This window comes from Clinocottus analis, unplaced genomic scaffold (genome assembly GCF_023055335.1).
Source record: "Clinocottus analis isolate CAN_PGR_092001 unplaced genomic scaffold, fCliAna1.0.p SCAF_15, whole genome shotgun sequence".
NCBI classification, from domain to species: domain Eukaryota; kingdom Metazoa; phylum Chordata; class Actinopteri; order Perciformes; family Cottidae; genus Clinocottus; species Clinocottus analis.
The window spans coordinates 10,336,118-10,358,237 of NW_027175876.1; the positions used below are offsets into that span (position 1 = coordinate 10,336,118).

General features: G+C 40.8%; 1 protein-coding gene across 1 annotated transcript in view; it reads right to left on the reverse strand.

The window, feature by feature from the left end:
* susd6 (sushi domain containing 6) overlaps nt 1–22,120 on the reverse strand; it is a 30,148-nt gene that overhangs the window by 6,643 nt on the left and 1,385 nt on the right. Inside the window, exon 2 of the mRNA XM_068577315.1 lies at nt 17,410–17,589. Within this exon, the coding sequence (XP_068433416.1) occupies nt 17,410–17,548 (139 nt within the window). The 5' untranslated portion in view covers nt 17,549–17,589. The remainder of the gene's footprint in view (nt 1–17,409; nt 17,590–22,120) is intronic.

Here is a 22,120-nt window from a genome sequence, read left to right on the forward strand (position 1 = left end):
ACCGATCTTAGAGAATGGTCAACAGACATGCCGATTGTATGACTACTGATCAGGATCATCTGTGAAGTGTTTATGCAAGACTTTGGGCTTGGCTTCAGTGGAAACGTTTGCAATAATAAGGCCACGGTTAGATTTTCCTTTTAAATGCTACCTTTGTGATTGGATGTGCAAGATCGAAACTCAGCTGTCCCCACAATGACATATTTTGTGGTCAAAGGAGTGTCTGTATATCGGTGGATAAACACATTTCAATTTGTATAAATGATTCCTTATGGTTACCTCCTCATCTTCTCCGCTGTTTAAGAAGACTTGTTTTATTACCAAATAGCTACAAACTAAGCTCTGCTAATTCAGTGATCAACACATTAAATTTCCTATAAATTCTACACAATAAAAGTTCCCCATTATTTTTGCGGCTTACCCGGCAATATTAGTAGACTTGTATTATTGAGGAAAGGCTGTATTTTATGAAACATTTTAGTCTTGCACTATTTTGTATTTTAAAAGCTTTTATTTTGAAGCAGGAAAATCAGGGATTTCACAAGCAGTGACTTAACGGGACTCGGCTGTGCTCCAGCCCCGGTTTCCTCCCATCTTCCCTTTGCTCTCGTGAGGGAGGGGAACTCCTTTGCAGAAATAGAGACCCTTGTTTGATAAATTGTCCGGATTGTGCCCATATGCTGTCCATAACTTTCCGAGAGCCGCACTCAATGCGAGCAAAGCCACCTCAGCATGTGGTCTGGCTAATCGGATCTCAATGCAAAAAAGACCCGATCTTGGAGCGTAAAGACAGTTAATGCGTCCTGGCATGATCGGATGACAAAAATCGCATTGAAAAGACAAGTGTAGCTAAAGCCTAAGTTTCAACACCTAAACACCATATGAGCCATCATGTATTAAATAATATAATATGCGTGTCATAACAAGATTTATCAGTACATCTTATCTGGATTCATTACACTGAATTATACAATCAACAAAGTGATTTCTCTCAGTAACAAGGCCCGGAGAGAAGTACATTTAAAACATCCCTACAATATAGAACACGATTAACACCATCAACACTAATGACCACATGGCTCATTATTTAATCCTTTGCCGGGGTATTTATAAAATCATATTAGCCATGGTCTATTGCGGGGCCTTATCGCTTGCTTGACATAAACAAACACAACAACACCGCAAACAGCCACTTTATCTTGCGTCTGTATGTGTTTAGAGATCGAAAGAGAAACTATTTTCACAGCAGTGCTTCTAACATCCTCTAATCCCCGGTAAGAAATGTCGCTCTAAGCTGGCAGCACAAGATTAAAAGCAAACACTCAAATGCGCGAGCGCCTACTCATCCAAACACACAAACATGCATTCAACACCCACAAAGACACTCCTAGGACTCAGTTGTGTGACACCAAAGGGTGCGATGTTGAATTCATCTAGGTACAGGCTTGCTGTGTGCTCAAGATATGCCAACACTGCTTTCTACAGGTATACTATAAAACTAACAGTTATGTCGCAACTACTGCTGAAGATTGTCGGTCAGTTCTACTCAAACTTGATCTTTCGCTCTCACAAGACACTTTGTTGCAGGGCTACAACGAATTATTATTTCTTATTTTCTTGATTCATTGAGTCATTGTTTGGTCAATAAAATGTTAGAAAGTAGTGAAAAGGGGTCATTACCCAGACATGAAATTACCTTTATTCACCATCATAAAAGCTGAAAAAAAATTAAAAAAAAAGTCACCTTTGAGAAGTCGAGAACAAAGAGTTTTTGTCATTTAAAGTACTTAAAACATGAACCATTGATTCAAAATGCAGCCAGATACATTTTTTGTTGCTCGACTAAGTTAATTAATGGGCTAATCATTTCAACTCGAGCCCGCGGTTATGTGATTCCAAGATTGAATAATGAATGTATAGCCTTTGTCATAAAAACAAATACAGCGTGTCAAATCACTCATTAAAAACAAAACTACAGCAACTACTTTGAAGCCCTGTAAAGCAAAGAATTATATTTAGTAATTCAGTGATTTAGCGGTGAGATGTAGAGAGCTCCAATTGCAGATCAACCCTATTGATATTGATTACAGCCACATCACACAATATGGTTTAATGATTCAAACACAAGCTGACGGTTTGTTAAATAAGATACAACATGCACGCACGGTTCGTGTGTTAAAGCGGTCTTAATCTTTGTCACTCACACACATCCACGCTCCATCGCTCACATGCAGAAACACTATCCGCACACACACATTGCAGGATGCCACTGGACACCGTGACCTGAGCAGTTGTTCACGGAGCTGCTTAAGGGCAACTAAAAGCCCTCCGAGGAGGAGCTGGTGGTAATAGAGGTGGAAAAAGGTGATAAATTGATGACCCGTGGTTGGAAGCAGCAGGGGACAAAAAGGCCTTCGGGGGCAGTTTGGAACAATAGCTGATCGCCAACAGCCACTGTTGTGATCTTTTGTGGTGTGCAGGAGGCAGTCAACAACTGCAGAAGATAGATGAGTGTTAACGGCATTCATTAACTGACTATGAAAGGCTTTCTTATCTGCATGATTGTAAAATGAGGGCATGTCCATGTAAATTACTTGTATTCATTTTCATACCAACAGCAATACAAAACGTGTTTTTAAATATCAAATACTGTGGTTTTATTTTCCAACATTGGACATTTAAAACAAAGGCCTCTTCTACACAGAAGTCAGATCTGAGTAAACACGGTATGATAACAAATAACAATGAGGGATCGAAGAGACTAGACACCGGGCTCCAGGTGGAAGAACATACAACGTAATCTTTCACACAAAGAGACAAGATTTGCATTAGTTGCAAAAATACAAAATTGGAAAAGGACATATTTTCTTATAGCATCGAACAAACCCACTGTTTATTATGTTATTAAATCTATAAGGAACTGCCTTGCGTTAGCGCTTACAGTTGAGCTTAACCCTCTCTCGGGTTAATTCTTATAGACGGATCAAGTCGCAGATGTCAATGAACACAGGTCAGTCTAAACAAACATTGAAGCCAGTGAAATGTCTATTATGAAATCTAAAACAAACCAGACTCTGCTTCTGATGCTGGGAAAAGGCTTGTGCAGCATGTACAAACCAGCCAGTTCCACATCATAGTTTTCCAAATGCCATTTGGATCTACTGAACTTCCACAAGTACTGGTTGTTAGGTAGCATTAAGAAATTCCACTACAAGCCTGTACCTGCCGTGAAACACACACAGCCAGGTAGGTAATTGCAGTATGTGGAAGACCACAGTGTACCGGTAGGATTTTCTTCTTACTAATATCTGGTATTTCTCATCCCATATTGGATAATGTATACTTAAAGTTTTCAGGATCTACTGTATTTTTAACTTTTACTGTTTTAAAACCAATATAACAAGGTTGGTAGTTAACTTAATAAAAATACAACATCCACCTCACATTCAGCTAAATATCGGCAGCAGACATTAGTTCATTTAAAAGACACTGATGTATCAGTTTGCCTATGGGTTATGTTACTAACGATTAGTTACTAACTAATGTCATGTTACATTAGTCAATTACTCAATAGAAAGAAATTACCAAGTATTTTTCTAATCAATTATTTGTTTGTCATTTTCAAAGCAAATGGCCAAACATATTCTGGTTCCAGCTTCTCAAATGTGAGAATTTCTGCATTTTGGGTTTTGAAATGTTGGTTGGAGAAAAAATAAACATGAAAACGTCGTTAGTTGCGGCCCTAAACTGAATTTGGTATTTTAGTTACAACTAACAACAACAAATATGAGCCTACATGAGCACACAAAACCCTTACATACTACAGCCTGTGAGAATATAACTCATTCCTGATTCATTTTAACTAAAGGAATTGAAGACAAAATATGGAAAGATAAAGACAAGTGATTTTTAAACTCGGAGCCGAGAAGAATTTCAATTTAAAAATCACTGTCCCATGGGATTATATTTTTCAAGAGAAGTCAGAGCTGTCTCACTTACAGCAGGAATATGAGATATATAAATGTATTAAACATTTAAAAAATGACACTCTACTTTCGCAAATCAGCCGGAAAGAGAAAGATGTGGTTTGCAAGTAGCAAGGGGAGTAATCAAGAATCAAAAAAAGAGAGAAAGTTACTGACAGGACAAGAAAGTCATCATCAAATAAACAGGCAGAAAGAGAGGAGGGAGGGGAGAAAGGACACGAGCGCAGAACCACCGTTAGCATCAAGAAGTGCTGTGGCCCCGAGCGATCACAAGGGAAAACGAGACGTGTCGTAGCAGGTCGACCAATACTTCTGCGAATGAGGGAGAGGCTCTGTACAACAATGAGAAGAGAAGGCAGCCGTCAGACACAGAACATACCACACTGTGGGATGGGCTAGCGCAAACGGAGAGACTCTGACAGGAAAGAAGGAATGCTGGTTCAGTATCCAGAGATGGTGGAGCAGTTAAGATTAATAACCTGGCTGTCACTCCCTTTTCCATCACGCTCTCAAAAAAATCTGATTAAAGCACAAAGCAATGCCAGAGTGGATTTCGGCACGCCATGTTTTGTGCTGATGAGAAAGGGAATGAGTCAGTTAAACACAAGCTGTTCTACCACCGGTCTGATGTTAAGAGTTTGCTAATTCATTGTATAGCATTAGATTTGTGTTTCAAGACGTTTCAGAGATCATCCCATGTTTCAGAATCCACTGAAGACTTGAACAGTGCCTCAGAGATAGTCATATAAAGTTAAATGAAGTGGACATTTAAAAAAGGTCTAACTATTAGAATTCTTCTGGGCCCACAACTGTAAACTGATCAAAGAGCTTGATAGTTAAAAGGTTGGAGAAAATCTCCATACAGCGTGGGAGGACTGGGCCAGGACAGAACGTCCATGAGGCGGATTCCTAATCCCAACATCCAGCGCCTTGAGGTTGCCCTGGAGGAGACTCGGGCTATGGGGGGGCGTTAAAATCCCTTGCCTTGCTCTGATGTGCCTGCCTGGCTGTGAATATCTCCCTTTCCCCATCTGTTACGGATGGCACTCACCCGCTAAGAGCTGCAAGGGGGGTGAATTGAGGAAAACACGGGTGGGAGGGGAGACACAAGGCTTTTAGCCCTCTTTGCTCAGGCAAATTAAAATTGTAATTATCCTCTATTACAAGCTGGGAGCGCTCTTAAGCAGATCAGATACTGATGACTTCTACAGCCAGCTGTTTGGCTGCTCTACAGAACAATAGGCCATAAAAGAGGGTGTGTTTTCCAGTGTGTGTCTGTTCAAGTGTGTCAAGAAGCAGGGGAATTTGTGTGTGTGGGTTTGTGTGAGAGACAAATGTATGCTAAAGGGGGACTTGTGTGTTGGATTAAAGCTGAAGACCAAGAGGATGATGATGCTCTCTTTGGCCAGGCAAATATGTTTTGTTCCTTTGTAAGCCTCTCGCCAAGTCCACAGTTGTTTTTGATGATTTTGCTGTCATTTTTGGGCTGAGGGTGTTTTTGTTTTTTGCCTCGTTCCCGTCTCTCCCACTAATCCATGGGATTTTTAGCCAAGCTGTTGTTATTAGAGTGCAGTACATTGCAGCAGAGCCCACAAGAGAGAGGTAGTGTTGGAAAGAAAAGGAGGGGTCACAACTAAGAATTTCTTTTGCATTCACTAGACAGTTTAGTTGAGGACAGGAAACGGGGTGAGGAGAGAGAGATGGCATGCAACATATGAAGTACAGTAGCAAATTAACAAAACAAACAAATGATTCACCAGTAAAAGAGATAGGTTTAACATAATAGTTTCAGAATTATGATATTAAACAGAATACATTTTGGGTTTGGGCTGTTGGACGGACATTTGAAGAAATCACCATTGGCTCTAAAACTTGTAATGGACATTTCTATTGCCAATAAATAATATAAACACATGGTAGTGTAGTGCAATACAGTTCAATAAGCACCACAAACTGCAGCCAAACACATTACTATTTATTTGAATCAACATCTCTGTAAAATAGCTTCAACAAAAAGTAAACATTCATGGAGGCAGATTTACTTCAGGATTGTTGTATTAGACTGCATCAGTGTTAGCTCGGTGTACCCAATAAACAGGGCAGTGCACGAGTAATACAGGCATTAAACACATGTTTGGAATCATTCCTACTTCTAATGGTAACTTTAATTATTGATTAAATTACTTTTTTATTCAGTGTTTAATCAAACAATTTCCTAAATCTAAAGGTGACGACAACAGCCCAAAACCCAAATATATCCAATTTACAATAAAATTATAAAAAAAGGAAAGCAGAACATTTGCACATTTATTTAAATAACTAATTGATTAGTATTCAATACAATCACTGATTCATCTTAAAAATATATATATATTTTTTATTAATCAGTGAGGCTGCAAATGACACATCTGATTTAACGTGGTCTCCCAAATCCTAAAATTCAAAGTGACTAGATTGGTGTGTATTCTGATAGAAGATACAACAATTGACAGTTTAAGTTTGGAAAACTTCAGGTTTTCCAAATACTTTCAATCCGACTTCAAATTCCAGTGACAGTGAGACTATAAATTATTAGGAGAGTCATAGTACGACTGCAAAATGTGAGACTGAATAAGAGGAAGCTTCCTGCACTCACTTTCGTTCTTTCGCACATATATAAACATCACAGATGAGCTTTCAGTGAGAGACACTTCACACAGTGTGAAGTGACACAACTGGGTGGGCGACACAGGGCCGTAACATAGGGCGCTTAATGTCTGGGAGAGCGATACTAGTAGTGTGATATTCTTCTACAGTGAGCAAGCAAGAAGTCATCACGCTGCAACACTGACACACACACAAACACACACCAGCCCAACTAATTTCTGCTTTCATATTCTGTCCTCTCATAGAACAGCTGGTAACTGACTCATGTGGAAAACTGAAGCAGATTTAGTTGAACACGGGTAAAGGTTATGGGAAAGAAAGTGTAAAAAAAAATACTGTAGGGCAAAAAGAATGCAGAACAAAGCTGAAACCACAAAGCATGACATCCCTTTTTCCCTTCTTTTTCTTTTCAAAAAGTGCTGTTCCATCTCTGGGGCCTCTAGGGGCTGGTGGAGGGACCCAACTGAGGAAGATTGGGGGAGGAGATGGGGGAGGATGAAGAACAGGGAGGCAGTGTGAAGGAGCCCGAGTACACGCAGATACAGGCGGACAGTTTCCAAACTACGCTCAGTGTAGGTTGCAAGTGCCTCAAGCTGCTTTTTTAAACAGCGGGGTTGTGTTGCTCACGGACATCCTATCCGTGTGTGTGTGTGTTTGGTTTGCTAGAAGTGTGTGTGTGTGTGTGTGTGTGTGTGTGTGTGTGTGTGTGTGTGTGTGTGTGTGTGTGTGTGTGTGTGTGTGTGTGTGTGTGTTTGTAAATGGTTGGGGGACAGAGCAATGACCTTAATGTCATTTCTACAGTAAACTGGATTTTTGGTTTGCTAGAAACCATGAGTCAAACAGCTGTGGGCTCCCAAAAGAGAATTTCCAGAGAACTTAATCGCTCATTTCTTCCTGCAGCTGTAACACACACACACACACACACACACACACACACACACACACACACACACACACTAAAGGAAGTCTCTAAACAGACAGAAACATCCTCACTCTCCCCACCCATTCCTCCCCTGCTGCTCCAATGCATTTAGAAAGCCACGTGTGCTGCCAATACACCCCATTGTCCCCACTCGCAGAGGGACGGGGCACAATGACAGATTTAAGCAGCGTGCCTCTGAGTAGGACAACAGACAACTTTGCATTTGAAGGGTTAAATATGTATGAGAGGCCAAAGTGGGCCATGGGGTGGGGGGTGTCACCATTGTGTGACCCTCTTTCCAACCCCTAAGACCCAAGCACACACACATATGCACAAACTGCCCTCGAGTAACAGATGGGTGGATGTTAGCAAAGGTGAACAGTGAGCTCCCCCTTCTCTCCTCTATCACCCTCACTGTTGAGGACAGCTGGGAGGCAGACATTCCTTCTTCTCAGCTTTCAGAGGAAAACAAAAGAGTGTGTGGGACCCCTCCTACAAGCACGCGCATGTGTTCAGACACACACGCACACACTCCTACCCTAGAAAACTGTCAATGCAACAGTGGGCTGATCATATTTCAGTCGCCTGGACGAGCCAGCCAGCCAGACAGCAGATGTAGAAGTTGAGACTGGGACATTTGTTGAAGGTGAAAGTTAGGGAGACAATCCCAAACCTGCTCAATGATATAGTGGTAAATTCTGTCAAGATTTATAATACTATGGATATTTTTAAAACTGCAGTAAGACCAGGCTTAGTCTGCAGCTGGTGTTTCTTTTCTGGTAAACCGTATCTCTACCTGCATCCTTGTGCTGTGTACAGGTTCACTGCAATGGCACAGCACACATTGTCCTACAGGCAACACGACGGCTGGGGGGGAGCAACTTTAAATGGAGCAGTCTTAATGCAGAGGGCAGGAAGATTTATAACAGGACTAAGGATACGTGGCTGTGGTGATTTATCCCTGTAAAAGACAAAGAGGCAGGCAGCGGAACAAAGTGAAAACTGAGACGTCGTCCCACACTTTGCATTACATCTCCCATGATTTAACAATGCAGTCACTGTTACAGCTATCATCACTATAATACAGTTTAACTGAACTTCAATAGAGCAACTGCTCCAGCAAGGCAGCCAGTGAATAACCTCTTTAACACATGCAGACTGCTCTGCCGAGAGAAGTGGGATGCTGTTTGTTGTCAACAGAGGGGTCCTACACGCCATGGTGGGTGTTTAGGATAAAGTAAAGGTTAAGGCATATTTGCTAAAAGTAAGTGCAGATACCGCAAGTGTGCTTACGTTGATAGCATCGGTTACATGGTTTAATGCCTGATCCCTTTCTGAATCTTTGTTTGTTCTGGCTGTTGCAACATAATGAACACCAACGTGTGCATGTGAACAGAACAAAACAGCAGCAATGTAAATTCACACATCAGCATTAACTAGCAAGCCTTTAAGATGCTAAATATTAAAAAGGACTTGGATGTGAACATTCCCACCTACTGGTATCACTACGTTAGTTCTCAGGAAAACAGTATATATGGTGGGATTAAGAACAGCCTCTACCTGCATGTGGCAGAGACAAAACCTTTTTCCACCAAAAAGATCATGTTCCTGGTAAACCACATTAGCCTGGTCTTCAAGCATCGAGTCAACATGGCACACGCCATTTACAACCGAAATGTAGTTACAAATAATCTAAAATCCCTGACTCAAGCCCATCTACGGTTAAAAATAATTTCACTTGTAGTGCTAAAAGGATTAGCATTTCAACAGATAATTTATGAAACACTTTTTTGAAATTCGTTTCAGTTAATTAACAATTAAAAAGCACAAAAATACTTGCAGATTGGCGCTTTGTAAATGCTAAAAGCTTTCCCCAATTCACATTGTAAACTGATTATTTTGGCTGTTAGTCAGACTAAGATGTTTTGGGACTATGATAGCTTGTGGTATCCATTTGTTATTTTGAAATTGAGTACACTTCAAAGCTTGTCTTTTTAAAATTAAAGATCCATAGAAATGGATATGCAAATAAATACAGGTAAGACATAGGCAGGCTTCTCGTAAATCCTGACACAATTACCCAAATGGAAGCCTGGACAAATACCTTTGCCATTTGGCTGCTGCTTGTTACAGAGTGCTGTTTACAGATGATGTAATAAGGACACAGGGCATTAGAGTGGAGCCAAGCCAACTGGCCCCTAAAAATCTCAACACTCCATCTAATGGACTGGTTTTAGATTTAGAGATGAGACTAGACAGAACCAAACAAAAAAAAACAGGAACTGATGAGAGGTTTGGACATCGTTGAGGGAATCATGTATGTATCTTGGAGTCACAGTAGAAACTGAATTCTGACAGTGTCAAAAGGGTGGTGGAGAAACTGGAGATGTCACGCTTTAAATGAGAAGCCAGAGTCCGGCCTACGATTCAGTAACTATGCACACCACTGCTGTGTCTTTAAGGATTTTTGAAACCGTTACAGCTTCGTTGGCTTCTTAATTCTGCCAATTGCATTCCCGCTTCAGAAATCATAAAATAAGGTTCAGTTGTTACGATTTATCTTGCTGAACAAAACGTGTAAGTATCACAACCTTGTGATTGCCACAGAGCAGAATGTCTGCAATAAACCCAAAATACCAAAAACATCGTCGGCTTTGTGCCGAGGGAACCCGTCTGACGCTAACTTCCGAATCAGACAGCAATAATTAAGCCGTTTCTGCTGAAATGCACTCTGTTAAAGAGAAACATCTGTACACAACATCCACCCATAACAACAAGAAACACAAATGCAGCAGGATAGCACATGTATAGCCCAGCCCTTTGCCTCAGCAAGTCTGTCAGATCAAGAAATTTACTTTGCAGCCTGAGACTGTGTTTGAGTAGCCTACATGTTCTTTATACACTATTTAACAAGTACACTAGAAGAAGTTTTGACGAGAGCTTCTGACAAAGCTAAAGTTAGAAGCTAAACGCTGAGTCAACAGACAAATGGCAGTACAGTAATACCACATTTACAATGTCTCGTTACAGCTGAGGCATGTTGAGGCATGTTCATATGCATCTCCACTCTGTACTTCAATGTGCACTCTTAGCAGAAGAGTCAGTCCAAACATGACCGTTGGTTGCTCTTAACCGAGTTGTTGTGCTAAACTGATGGCCGGGCAGGCAGCTAAAAGGAAAGCACAGTAAGGATCTATAAAGTACTTTAGTAGTTGCTGTCTAACCTGAACATTTCTGTGATTTGGAGTTGTAATTTCTGTTAGGATAGTGCTGCTGCAAACCAAAATGTACTGCGGCTTCACATTAAAGGCATAGAAACGGCATGAAAGCTTTATTGTTAAGCAGCTACAGTAAGAGCAGCTTTATTTGTCACCAAGGTTATGAAATAAATGCTATCCCCTTGATCTATAAGGCTGTCTTCCTGCGCCTTTTGTCGGCTTTCGTTTTTATATTTTCCCAGTGCTATTGAAGGAAAATGAGAAATGCCACAGAAAACTGGTTGGATGAATGCACAAAATTGTCATCAGGATACCACCAATTGCACTTCTGTACTGTTGTATAGAAAACCATTCATGCCGGGCCTGCGTCACGACCTGGTTGCTCATAGTCTGACACAGTGTGCTTGCCTCAAACACTGTGCAGCATGTGTGTGGGATGCTTGGTGCCTTATGTGTAAGCTGATGAACTTGTTCGAACAGGATGCTGCTGTTGAATAACGGTGTTACAAAAAAAAAAAAAAAAAAAAAAAAATCAGCCCACACTTCAGTGGGCCAGGAAAACACACATGAAAGAGGAGTGGGGGAAAAGACAAATAAAAGAAAACGAAGAAAATGGGAGACAGAACAGAGGTTGTGTTTTGTTTTTTTTGGTGAAAATGAAAAGAGATTAACATGAATATGTCTTTGACAAGATACTAAAAAGACAGCTTGTCAATGTGAATACAAAACTCAAAAAAGAAAGTACAAAGATGGTCTACAACAGAATGAAAGAAGGAAGAAAAAAACTAAACTAAAATAATGAATGTATGAAAGAACAGAAGCAAATACAACAGAACAGAAGACAGCAGAGGCTGGGGGATATATTTAGCAGCTCATTAGTCAGAGATGTCCTCTACTCAGCAGGCTGGTCCCTCAGATGAGGCCCTTTGGAAGTCATTATGACTGCCTGCTGCTTCAGACAACCACACACATTTAACTGAAAAACAATTTACAAACTGCCTCTTCTCTCCCCAGCCTTAATGTAGCTTCAAAATAATCCTCAAGTTCTGCAAAGAGGCTTTAAAAACAAAGCTTTAAACAATGCAAAGTAGCATGACATATTTTTTAATAATAGCTGCCTCGGTTTTGTTATTACTTTGACTGCATTAGCATGACAAATAACCAGTAAGAGGGTGGTTATAAAAGCGTGTATGTTATCAGATTCAACCGTTGGTGTGTCTGGTGCTGCCAGTGCCACCACTTCCTACTTTGACATTCATTAACCTTTACAATACATTGCCTGTCACCAGATGAGAAAAAAACAAGATGGAGGTCACCACGCGGCACATACAATTAACCCAACCAAAAATATCTGTATCCGACATGAAATGTCATCACCCTAAACATAAAAAAATGTAATGAAATTTAGTTCTCCCATGATAAACCTAGAGTTATCAGGTAAAGTGGCGGTGCCGTGAAGCTCACACTAATCTTGGCCATCTGGGATCGTCAGCAAGTAATCAAACCGCCTGGTCAACTGTATAAAGTACATTAAATGGTCTTGTGTCGCCTGTCCACACTGCAGTCTGGACAGGCGGAGTATTAGAAGTGTATTTCTTTGTCTGGTGAGGCGTCTAAAGTTTCCCTTTAGGGCCTGATTGGGTGGGTGAACCGTTAAATAACACAAGGTGATAGCAGAGAGTGATGGCTCAAGTGATAAACACACAGGTAATGAAAGAGAACGGCTGATGGATTCAACCAGACTGCTGCTAATGGGCTCTGGTCTCACCTAGCTTAAGGCTGGAGAGAGAGACTGAAGAACACAGACCTCTTCGAAATGTAGCTGTGCGGCGCTTAAACACACACACACACACACACACACACACACACACACACACACACACACACACACACACACACACACACACACACACACACACACACACACACACACACACACACACACACACACGTGTCCTAATTGCAGACTGGTGATCTAGTGGAGCTGCTGCTTGCTGTGGTTTGGCCTGTGGGGCTCTCCCCCCCCCCCAAAAAAAGACTTCTTTGTTCTCACATTTCAGAAAGAAGTCAGTAGCCAGCGACGAATTGCTTTACTCCAGCCTGCCTTCAAACTGCTTCACTAACAGGACTTCAGGGGACTATTCCGAACAGTTAATTGCACAGGACCCATTGTTTCCCTCCCTCGGGCTGCACTGTTTGGATACACAGCACATCCAGCAAACTTTGTGCGAGGGCAGGAAATCAACAGTGTGCCAGCAGACTCACACACAGACACACCATTTTGTTCGGCTACAGAAAGCAACAAGTTTCAAAGACAATACTGCTGTTTGAAGATGCATAAAGTAAGCCACGGCTCATTCAGATATTTTCCTCTGTGGTCAGTGCAATGACGCTATGCTAGCCACTGGAGTCTACTCTGTTATTAAAAAGAAGAAAAAAAAAGGAGTTTTGAGTCTTTTTCCTTGAACTTGACATTTGAGAAAACACCCTCATGGACCTACATCCGTGATGCAAGACCTGCCAAAACAAAAAAGGGATTTGACTGTACAATAGGCCTTCATCAGGTGGAGAACACTGTATTCAACTCAAGCCAAGAACGGACAGCAATCGATTGTCAAAAACAAACATAAATCCCAGAGGAAATAGGGAGGGCAGCTCTCTGGACCTTCTCTTGCTCTCCTCCCACTGCTCTTGACTTTACCCTCTAGGACTCCACTTTTCTTCCAGGACAGGGGAAAGCCATTTCCCGTTCTCACACATGGACATACATAAACGTCACCACCACACAGAGCACACAGCAGGCTTGTTTGTGGGAGTCTTCTGGTCCTCGCCGACACTTTCCTGTAAAGCTTTAACTCAACTCTAGAAGACAATGGGTTTTGAGGCGGTATCGTTTATCTGTTTAAGTGGACCCACAAGTACAGTCCGAGTCTTTTTTCCTCCTGACATACAAGTCTGTTAGAGCAGAAGACACGGCATGTGATCCATGTGAATAGACCGCTCCAAGTTCCAATCATTATTACTATGTCAGTTCTGACTCACTGTCTATGTCCGCTTCCCCTGAAACAAACCACAAAGGCTCACAGTAAGGAATTGACACCATATTAGGAACTGAGCTCTATGCAGCCAACATTAGTGGGATGTCAGATGGACTCAGAAAAGACATGAAACAAGTAATGTTTGCACTGTGCCCTAAAAATCCTCCAGACTGATGCCATTTATCCTGTGCATACACAAAACCCAGAGTGCAGCTTTGTTGTCCTGTTTGTTTACTGGCACTCTGTTTGAATGCAGAGGATGTTTTGTTCAGCATGTTGCTACTTTTGGAACAATGTAATAGATCATCAACACAAATGTAATCATACATAGTAATCACAAGCACACATTTGAAGCAGCCATTTACATTAGTTAAGCAGCTAATCTTGTTCATAATGAACAGCTCAACAACAGATAAAAGAGGACATGGCTTGGGATGATTGGTTCTAAAAATACCTCAAATTCAAACGGCTTTGTGACTTCCATCTAATTGAGCACATTAACAGGTACAATAAATTGGTGTCCTGGCTTTTTGAAAAATAAAATGCGGGAGCTCAAAGATTTTTCTTTCTTTAATAAAGAAACCACAATTGGGACCGAAGAGTCCCTCAACTGTTGCTCTCCATCATATTTCCCATCACTTAAAAAGGTCAAACACCTAAAAAAAAATCTAAAATAGAAGTTCCGCCTCTGGTGTCTAGAGCGTTTGCTCACCGATGTAAATGCTGCACAGTATATATTCTAAGCATCCATTTCTATTCATACAGCACACTGCTATTTGTATGAGTCTGGAATAAGCCTGTCAGCAGTGATGACATTTCATATTCATGAAAATTTCCAGAGCAATCGCCACCCCTGGAACACGTCAAGGGATCACCTATGTAAATTATGTATGCCACGCAGGAGTGACAGGAAACAGGAACCGAAGAAATAATAGCATAACGACTAAGTGCCAGGACCATTTTTATTTATAGATTGTATTTTATACTTTTATATTGTAAATTCTGCAATTTCTTTCTCGGTTGTTTTAGTATTGAAATTGCTGTAGTTTAATTTGTTTTCATACAACCCATGTACGCTGTTTATATTCATGTATTCTTATCAATAAGCATTAAAGTGTCACTTGTTTTGTGTGCTTTTTTTCCTGCGGTTCCAAATCTTCCATTTCTCGATGCAAGTGTGGCTTGTGACGTGGGATTAAATATTTAGGTTCACACTACAGTGCCCGAATTGAACATTCTCTCATCAGATATGTGAAATGATGTACATAATCATAATTAACAGGTTAGGGAAGAGGTTTTTAATATTTACATGCTTTTTAAAATTTTTTAAAATATATCTAAATTTAATACAGGAGGCAAATATCAAAAGTGTGACACCATTTTAAGAACCAGAACTGTGAGTCAGCCCGAATGCTGCCTAGCGCACTATAAGGAAGTTATGTTACAAGTACAATTATAAGACAACACCCAAAGCCAACCTTTGTATTGTTGACAGTTCACTCAAAGCACCGCCTACAATCTTCCATTACATGCTTGGAATCTAGGTTAACATAAAATGTTACAGATATCAATAAGTAATCAAAAGAAAATATGTAATAATTAAAAGGTTAACTTGAATTTGTGCATTATCCAGGCCAATTCATTCAAGCATTTAATGAGCTAGTAGGTCCAGGCATTTAAACATGCCAGTGGAAATAGTCCTAGAGAACTTCCTGTCCTTTTCCATCATATTGACTGGAAGTCTTAGAGCACCAACTGTCGTGAACATGGTCAATACAGGATCTGTCTTTTGACACTGAATACAACATCATATTACTGTATGTGATATGTATAACATCCACAATTAATCACAGTATGTGAAGCACACATATACAGTACACAGAGCATGTGGGCTGATGTATGTGTGTGCGAGTGTGTTGGATGCAGAACGTGAGCAGGATACCAGTCCCTCTGGGCTCCACATGAATCATGTGCATTACATAAGAGTTTAAGAGACAGAGAGAACGAACACTTGGGCACAGCAGCGCCCTCCCCCTGTCCATCCGCTCATCTCTCATATACCCTTTAATCCTTCCTTTGCCATTTCCCTCTCTCTCTCACACACACACTCACACTCACACACACCTTTAAGGCAATAAGAAAGTTAATCAATTAAAGCTCTAAAATCATCCCAAAGCCTTAAACCACCCCTCGCACACAAGTTACTTATTCACACATACACAGTCTGCCTGCACTCTGTGGCAAGGACATCTGGCACATTTCACAAGCTGGCTATGTGAGAGGAGTGTGTGTGTTTATGTGGGGGAGGGGGACTGGAACATTGGATAGCTGAAGTGAAAGGAAAGCTGGCACAAGTGAAGGGGTTCAACGAGTACATGCTATTAACATTGTATTCCTTAAGAAGAGGACACTAGCTCAATAGGCCCTGTGGTGGCTGTGCTGCATATAGTTACTTTAAACTTACGAGTATAAACAAAATGTCTCTCCAACAATTAAATCAATTTGAAAACCTGATTCCTGAAAATAATAATCTAAGAACAAAACCTGATCAGAAGGTTGTGGGGAAATACACAAAACTTGCTAGTAGTGGTGTAACAGACCACTGACGACCCGTGATCCGTACGGATCCCCCTCATGGTACCATGTGAACCGCGGATTAATGACACAGTTTGATGGTAACCCTTCCAGTGTGGCATAAAGTTTTACTGATGGTTGCTATCCATGGTAAATTATAAAGTTCTCATGTGTTCACGTATTACTTAAATAAATCAAGTTGTTTAAAGCAGATGTTTTTACAACAACATAAATATATATTAGAGATGAATTATGAGTTTACAAGGAGTCTAAATAGACTATAATACATCAAAATTGCCAACGACATGATTGTTTTAATCCATAAAAAATACAATCATGTATTTCTTTTATTATTTAAAAGTTGTGTTTATGAAGAAAAAAACATTACGTATGACTATACAATATATACGATTCAACATTTAGAATTTTTAGGTGGTTGAAATGATTTTTGGGGCGGTAGCAAACAAAAAGCCAACATGGATCATCAATGATCAGTAATAAATATCGGTGGCAAAACAACATGATCAGGGATCGCTAAAAGTTATATTTTCTCCCTTTTGTCTTTTGTGCAGTGACACGATCCGACCTGTGAGTTCATTGATCCGTTGCACCACTATACTTGCTAGCCACGGTAAAAGCTCCCAGAGGACACTAAATGTCATCGCTGATTAAAACCTTATGACAGTAATGTGACCGCAGACAACATCATCTCTCTATTTCACTCAATAGTGGAAGGAACGGTTGTGACTCATTAGGGCAGTGAATGGATTCATAGAGTGGGAGGGACTGGGCTCTCAGCTGCCGCTCAGAGGCAGAGCAACCTCACAGACCCAAGGGTAAAGGAAGCCAATTTAATCTAACTGACCTGCAAGGTAGAAGGGGGGAGGGGGGAAAAGGGGGAATAACCTTAATCAATTCACAAGAGACGGGCAAAGATGGCAGTTCAGTCAACATGTATCACATGGGAGGGGCTACAGACAGAGATAGAGAAAGAAAATGTGTGCGGTTGTGTGTCTTTATCTTACCTGATGCGTGACCATTGGGGAGCAGGGTGAAGAGGAGGAGAAGTGCGGTGACAGCCAGCCTGTGGGCTAGCAAGGAGGAGGTTGAGGAAGAGGAGGAGGACAGGGCTCTCGTCTGAAACGCTACCATTCCATCGCACATCTTTTCCTCCGGCGACCAGCGAGAGTCCTCTACGGCTTAACCTGTCCAGGCCACATAGAGAGGAAAGGATGGAGGGGGGGAGGGGTGATACGGATTACGATCAACATTCAGCGATGATTATGTAACCAAAAGCAACGCAGAGAGACAGGAGGGAATAGAGTGAGAGCTTTAAAGACTAAGCGAGAGAGAGAGTGACAGAGACGAGGCCTTCTCTGCATGTCATCAAGTAACAGTTGGGTTCCTGATAATAACAACGGCATGAATTAATCCATGTGCTTTTTTCTGGTCTTATACTTTAGATCTTTAAAACAGCATCCTTCAATTCAAACCACCAACAGACAGACAAACGGCAATTCCCGGCGCTCTTTTTTTAAAACCATCAGTGGCAGCAACATCAGGAGAGTTCCTCTGAGCTCCCCTCGATCCCCACTTTTGGCTCTGCAACAAGATTTAACTAAATAAACCAGCCATTACGCTCTGATGTGGATGATGTAACTGGGAAACAGATCCTTGCTGCTGATGAGGTAGGAGCATTAGGGTAGAGAGGCTAAAAGTGTGTGAGAGTCAGCACAAAAACCATTGGTGAATATGTAACTTCAATAGGACTCCACAGTGATTGGGCGGCACTGGCACATCAGCAGAAGTTTAAAGATACAATAGTTGATTTATTGGTCCATTATTAGTTTGTAAATGCATTTATAAATGTACATACACTTAAAAGGTTTGTAGCAGGGATTCCTTAAATGTAGTTATTAAAGTGTTTCAATAAAGAGCGTACAGTACAGTTGAATGATAAACAGATGCCATACCACCATCTGCTCCGTTGTGACGCAACACTGCCATGTGCTGCACACGGTTATTAGCAATAGAGTGTGATGGATAACTTATTTGAAGATAACTTCGTCAGGTGCTACGTTTTGAAATCTGTCCTGTATTCTTGAGCTGCTCATAAAGGCCAGCATACCAGAAGCTGATGATAAATGTAAAGTATCTTTTGGAGACCATTTCGGTCAACAATATCAGAGAAATAATACGCTCCCTATTACTGACTGGCACAATGTTATTGTTTTATTTGTCAGGGTTATTAACTATTAGGTGGTGGGATCTGTTGCAAACCTCTGCAAAAAAAGTTTGAAATGTTAAGTATGTTCAGTACAGATAAAGAATTACTCAAAGACACCTTTATGGGAGGTAAAAAAGACAAATACTCCCATACTCTCTTCACAAATCTCTCTCCATGATACCAACCTTCTTTTAAAAATCCTAAAAGCGTTTGTTGGTTGATTGAAGGGCACACTAAGACACCATCATTACATAAATGGGATGCAGGTGCACAGTCTTGATTATGTTTCTACAGAGAGATCAAGATGAAACAGCAGTAGTTGTGTTTGTGGGGAACTAGCTTTGCTGGCAGGCAGCATACCCTCAAGAGAGGGCAGAGGGCCCATTACAGTTACTCAAGGCTGCTGAGCTAATGGCTACAGTGATGGCATGGCTGCACTCAGAGAGCTGTGAATTTGATTGCAGATCTGCTGCGTGGCCATTGCCACCGATGACCCGGAACTACAGTGATGAGGGAAGTGTAAACACACAAACACATTCACGGTTGTTTTTTGTACCTACCTGTGCTTTCACATTGGTGCACCAAGATCGATTTTAAATGATCAAGCTACTTTAAATTGGCACAAATTAAAAACACACACAGCAGAGTCCCCTTCTGCTGCCATCTCTCCAAAAGCAGGATGGAGAGGCATACCTGCATGTGGCCGATTCCACTGGGAAAGAGTGACGCAAGCTAGATTTGGCAGGACAGTTTGGGTTCTGCATTGAGCCAAAGGGCACACAGTCAAAAACACATACATGGGGCCTGTGCCAGCCATTTGATCCACAGACACTTTCTCATTTGTCCATGTCGGGATCAAAGCACTGTTGCGAAGGCCTACAGAGAGGCCCTGCAGTAATGCAGATGATGATATGTTAGATGAACGTCTTATAAATATCAAGGACAAACGAAAGTCACAGGCAGGACAAAAGATAGCATGTATTTTGTTTAAAGGTACTTGTTGGGATGTAAATAACCACTTGGGATGGCATTTATAATACAGCGGTGACCTCCGGAGAGAGCTGAGGGCAGAGTATTGACCGGCCAGTATGTTTGCAAAGTGAAAACTTAAGCAGAATTAGCCCAATTGCTTTCACACAACAGCGTCTGAGAAAGGACAAAGTCATTAACACTGTGCTATGGTACAATAAAATACAGCATTCCAATTAGCTGGAACCAGACAGCTTGGAGCCTGAGAGGAACTTTTTGCAGATATTTTTAATGCATTGACTGTATGCTCATTAATTGATTATTAACACAGTGAGCAGTTTGACAGCGAAAGCCCAAAATACTTCTAAGTATGCATGTCAACTTTTTAACTTTCAACTGTGTTAGTTTCTTGTCAGACACTGCCAAAGACGTTGAGCTTGGCAGATCACATTCAAGGAGGTGCTGCTATTTTAAACTTCAAGAGACTTAGTTTGTGTTTCCTGGAAAAAAGATTTGACTCAAACCACATGAACAAACTTCCTGTCAGGAGCTGCATCGATTTATAGCCCGTGGTGCCAATGCTGTATGTACAGTCAAACGGTGCACGTTTAAATAGCTATCAGTATCATTTCAAAGCCATGGCTGACATCCAAGCCGTTATATTAGTGTCACTGGAACAGGATAGTGTACAGAATATGATATACATATTATCAAACTTGAAGCATCTACTGAAATAAATACAAGTAGAAGCGGGAAGCAAAAATGTATCTAGACTCAACTGAATTAATTCTTATTAATTCATGACACCTACATGTCAGCCCATACACACAGATGTTGCAAGAAAGTCAAACACTTACTCATACAAAAGTACAAGACAACTTCCTTGTTTCATACACGGAACAGGACAGAACTGTAAATTTGCATATTTCTCTACTCTGTACACTTGAAACTATCTTAGGGTTTAACAGTTAGCCAAATAAACTAGTAAATTACCTTATCAAAATTATGATCAATAATGTGAATAATCGTTAGTTGCGGGCCTGAATGGCATTGCTAAAAATAGCAATGCTATTTGTAGGCCATGTTTGGGCCCATTTCATTAAGAAATTGGAGGTTTTGATAGCATAAATACTTTGTTTGTTTAGGCGTCTACTTGGGAAAAAACTATGCAACTTTCCACTTCAGACACCAGTGAGACAACCAGCCAGCCAGCAGGCTGCTACTGCAGTTTTTCAGCTGCCCGAGGCTCCTGGAATGCAAAGGGAGCCAAGGAGAGCAGCAGCAGAGGCATGTGTCCGGGAACAGAGAGCACTCAGTGTGCCAAAGAAACAGCCAGGAGGAGATTTTCACCCGATAGACCCGAATGCTACTGCTGCTGGTAGAGCCCGCCTGGGCCTGTGGAGGGAGCGCAGAGATGGGGCTCTGCATGGCAGCACAGAAAGGGCCCTTTGTTAAAAAATAAATGTGTGTAGTGTTAAGCCCCACAGAGCCCAAGCATCCCTCTGTACTGCCGCAAGGAGGTGGACAAAAACAGAGTGAAAGACGTAGAAAAGAAAAAAGAAGAGAAGTAAGATGAAACAAGAAGGACACTGTCATGTTATGTTGACAGTGGGGAAAGCTTAGAATGGGATTGAAGCCAAGCGCAGTGTTCTTATCTTTACACGCAAGATGTTTTCTCTAAGCTATGTTGTCGAACAGAAAAGGCCTCTGAATGCTGGACTGGGAGTTGTAGAAATCTCACTGCAGTCACATAATGCATTTTAAATTGAGAGCCATTAAAGCTGCCCATTATTTATATTTATATTATATATATATATATATATATATATATATATATATATATATATATATATATATATATATATTATGCTAGTTGCTCTGTTAAAGCCAGAATATGTACAATGTGAGAACAAAACAAGTCCATCTGAACAATGAGAGGCAAATAAGCGATTCTGACACTTAAAAAAAAAAAAAAAAAATCACCTCTGGTGAGTTCTGCAGTGAGAAACGTAGGTTTGAATCAAACACATTTAGGTTTGAATCAGGCTATGGAAATTGTCACTCACACTGTCCAGCATAAGTCCAAATAAGCTGCCTCTAAATATACAATAGGATTTTAAAACATTATAAAATATCAAGAAATAATGAAAACAATGGCAATTGACTCATACATTAAAGGTTTCCATAAAGAATGGTATTGGCATAAGCCACAAAATGGATCGATGACTAAGTGCAAACAACGTCCTGTTTGGTCAGCGTTTAGCTTTGATCGTTGAACATTGTCCCGCTCCACAAACTGCCCCTTTTTGCTGTGAGATTGTTACAACTGTCTGGAAAATGTTTACTAACATTGGGTTTTATAATTGTGGGGGGTTATTTTCCAGTGAAGGTAATTAATACCTTTGAGGGCTGGGAAATAGGGTAAAATCCTCCTTAATGGTAAATAAGCCTTTATAAGGTTATAGATGATCAAATATCCAGGCATGATTGTCTGTTTTTGACTAACCTTGTCATATCAAGCCAAAAACAGACTAAAATGC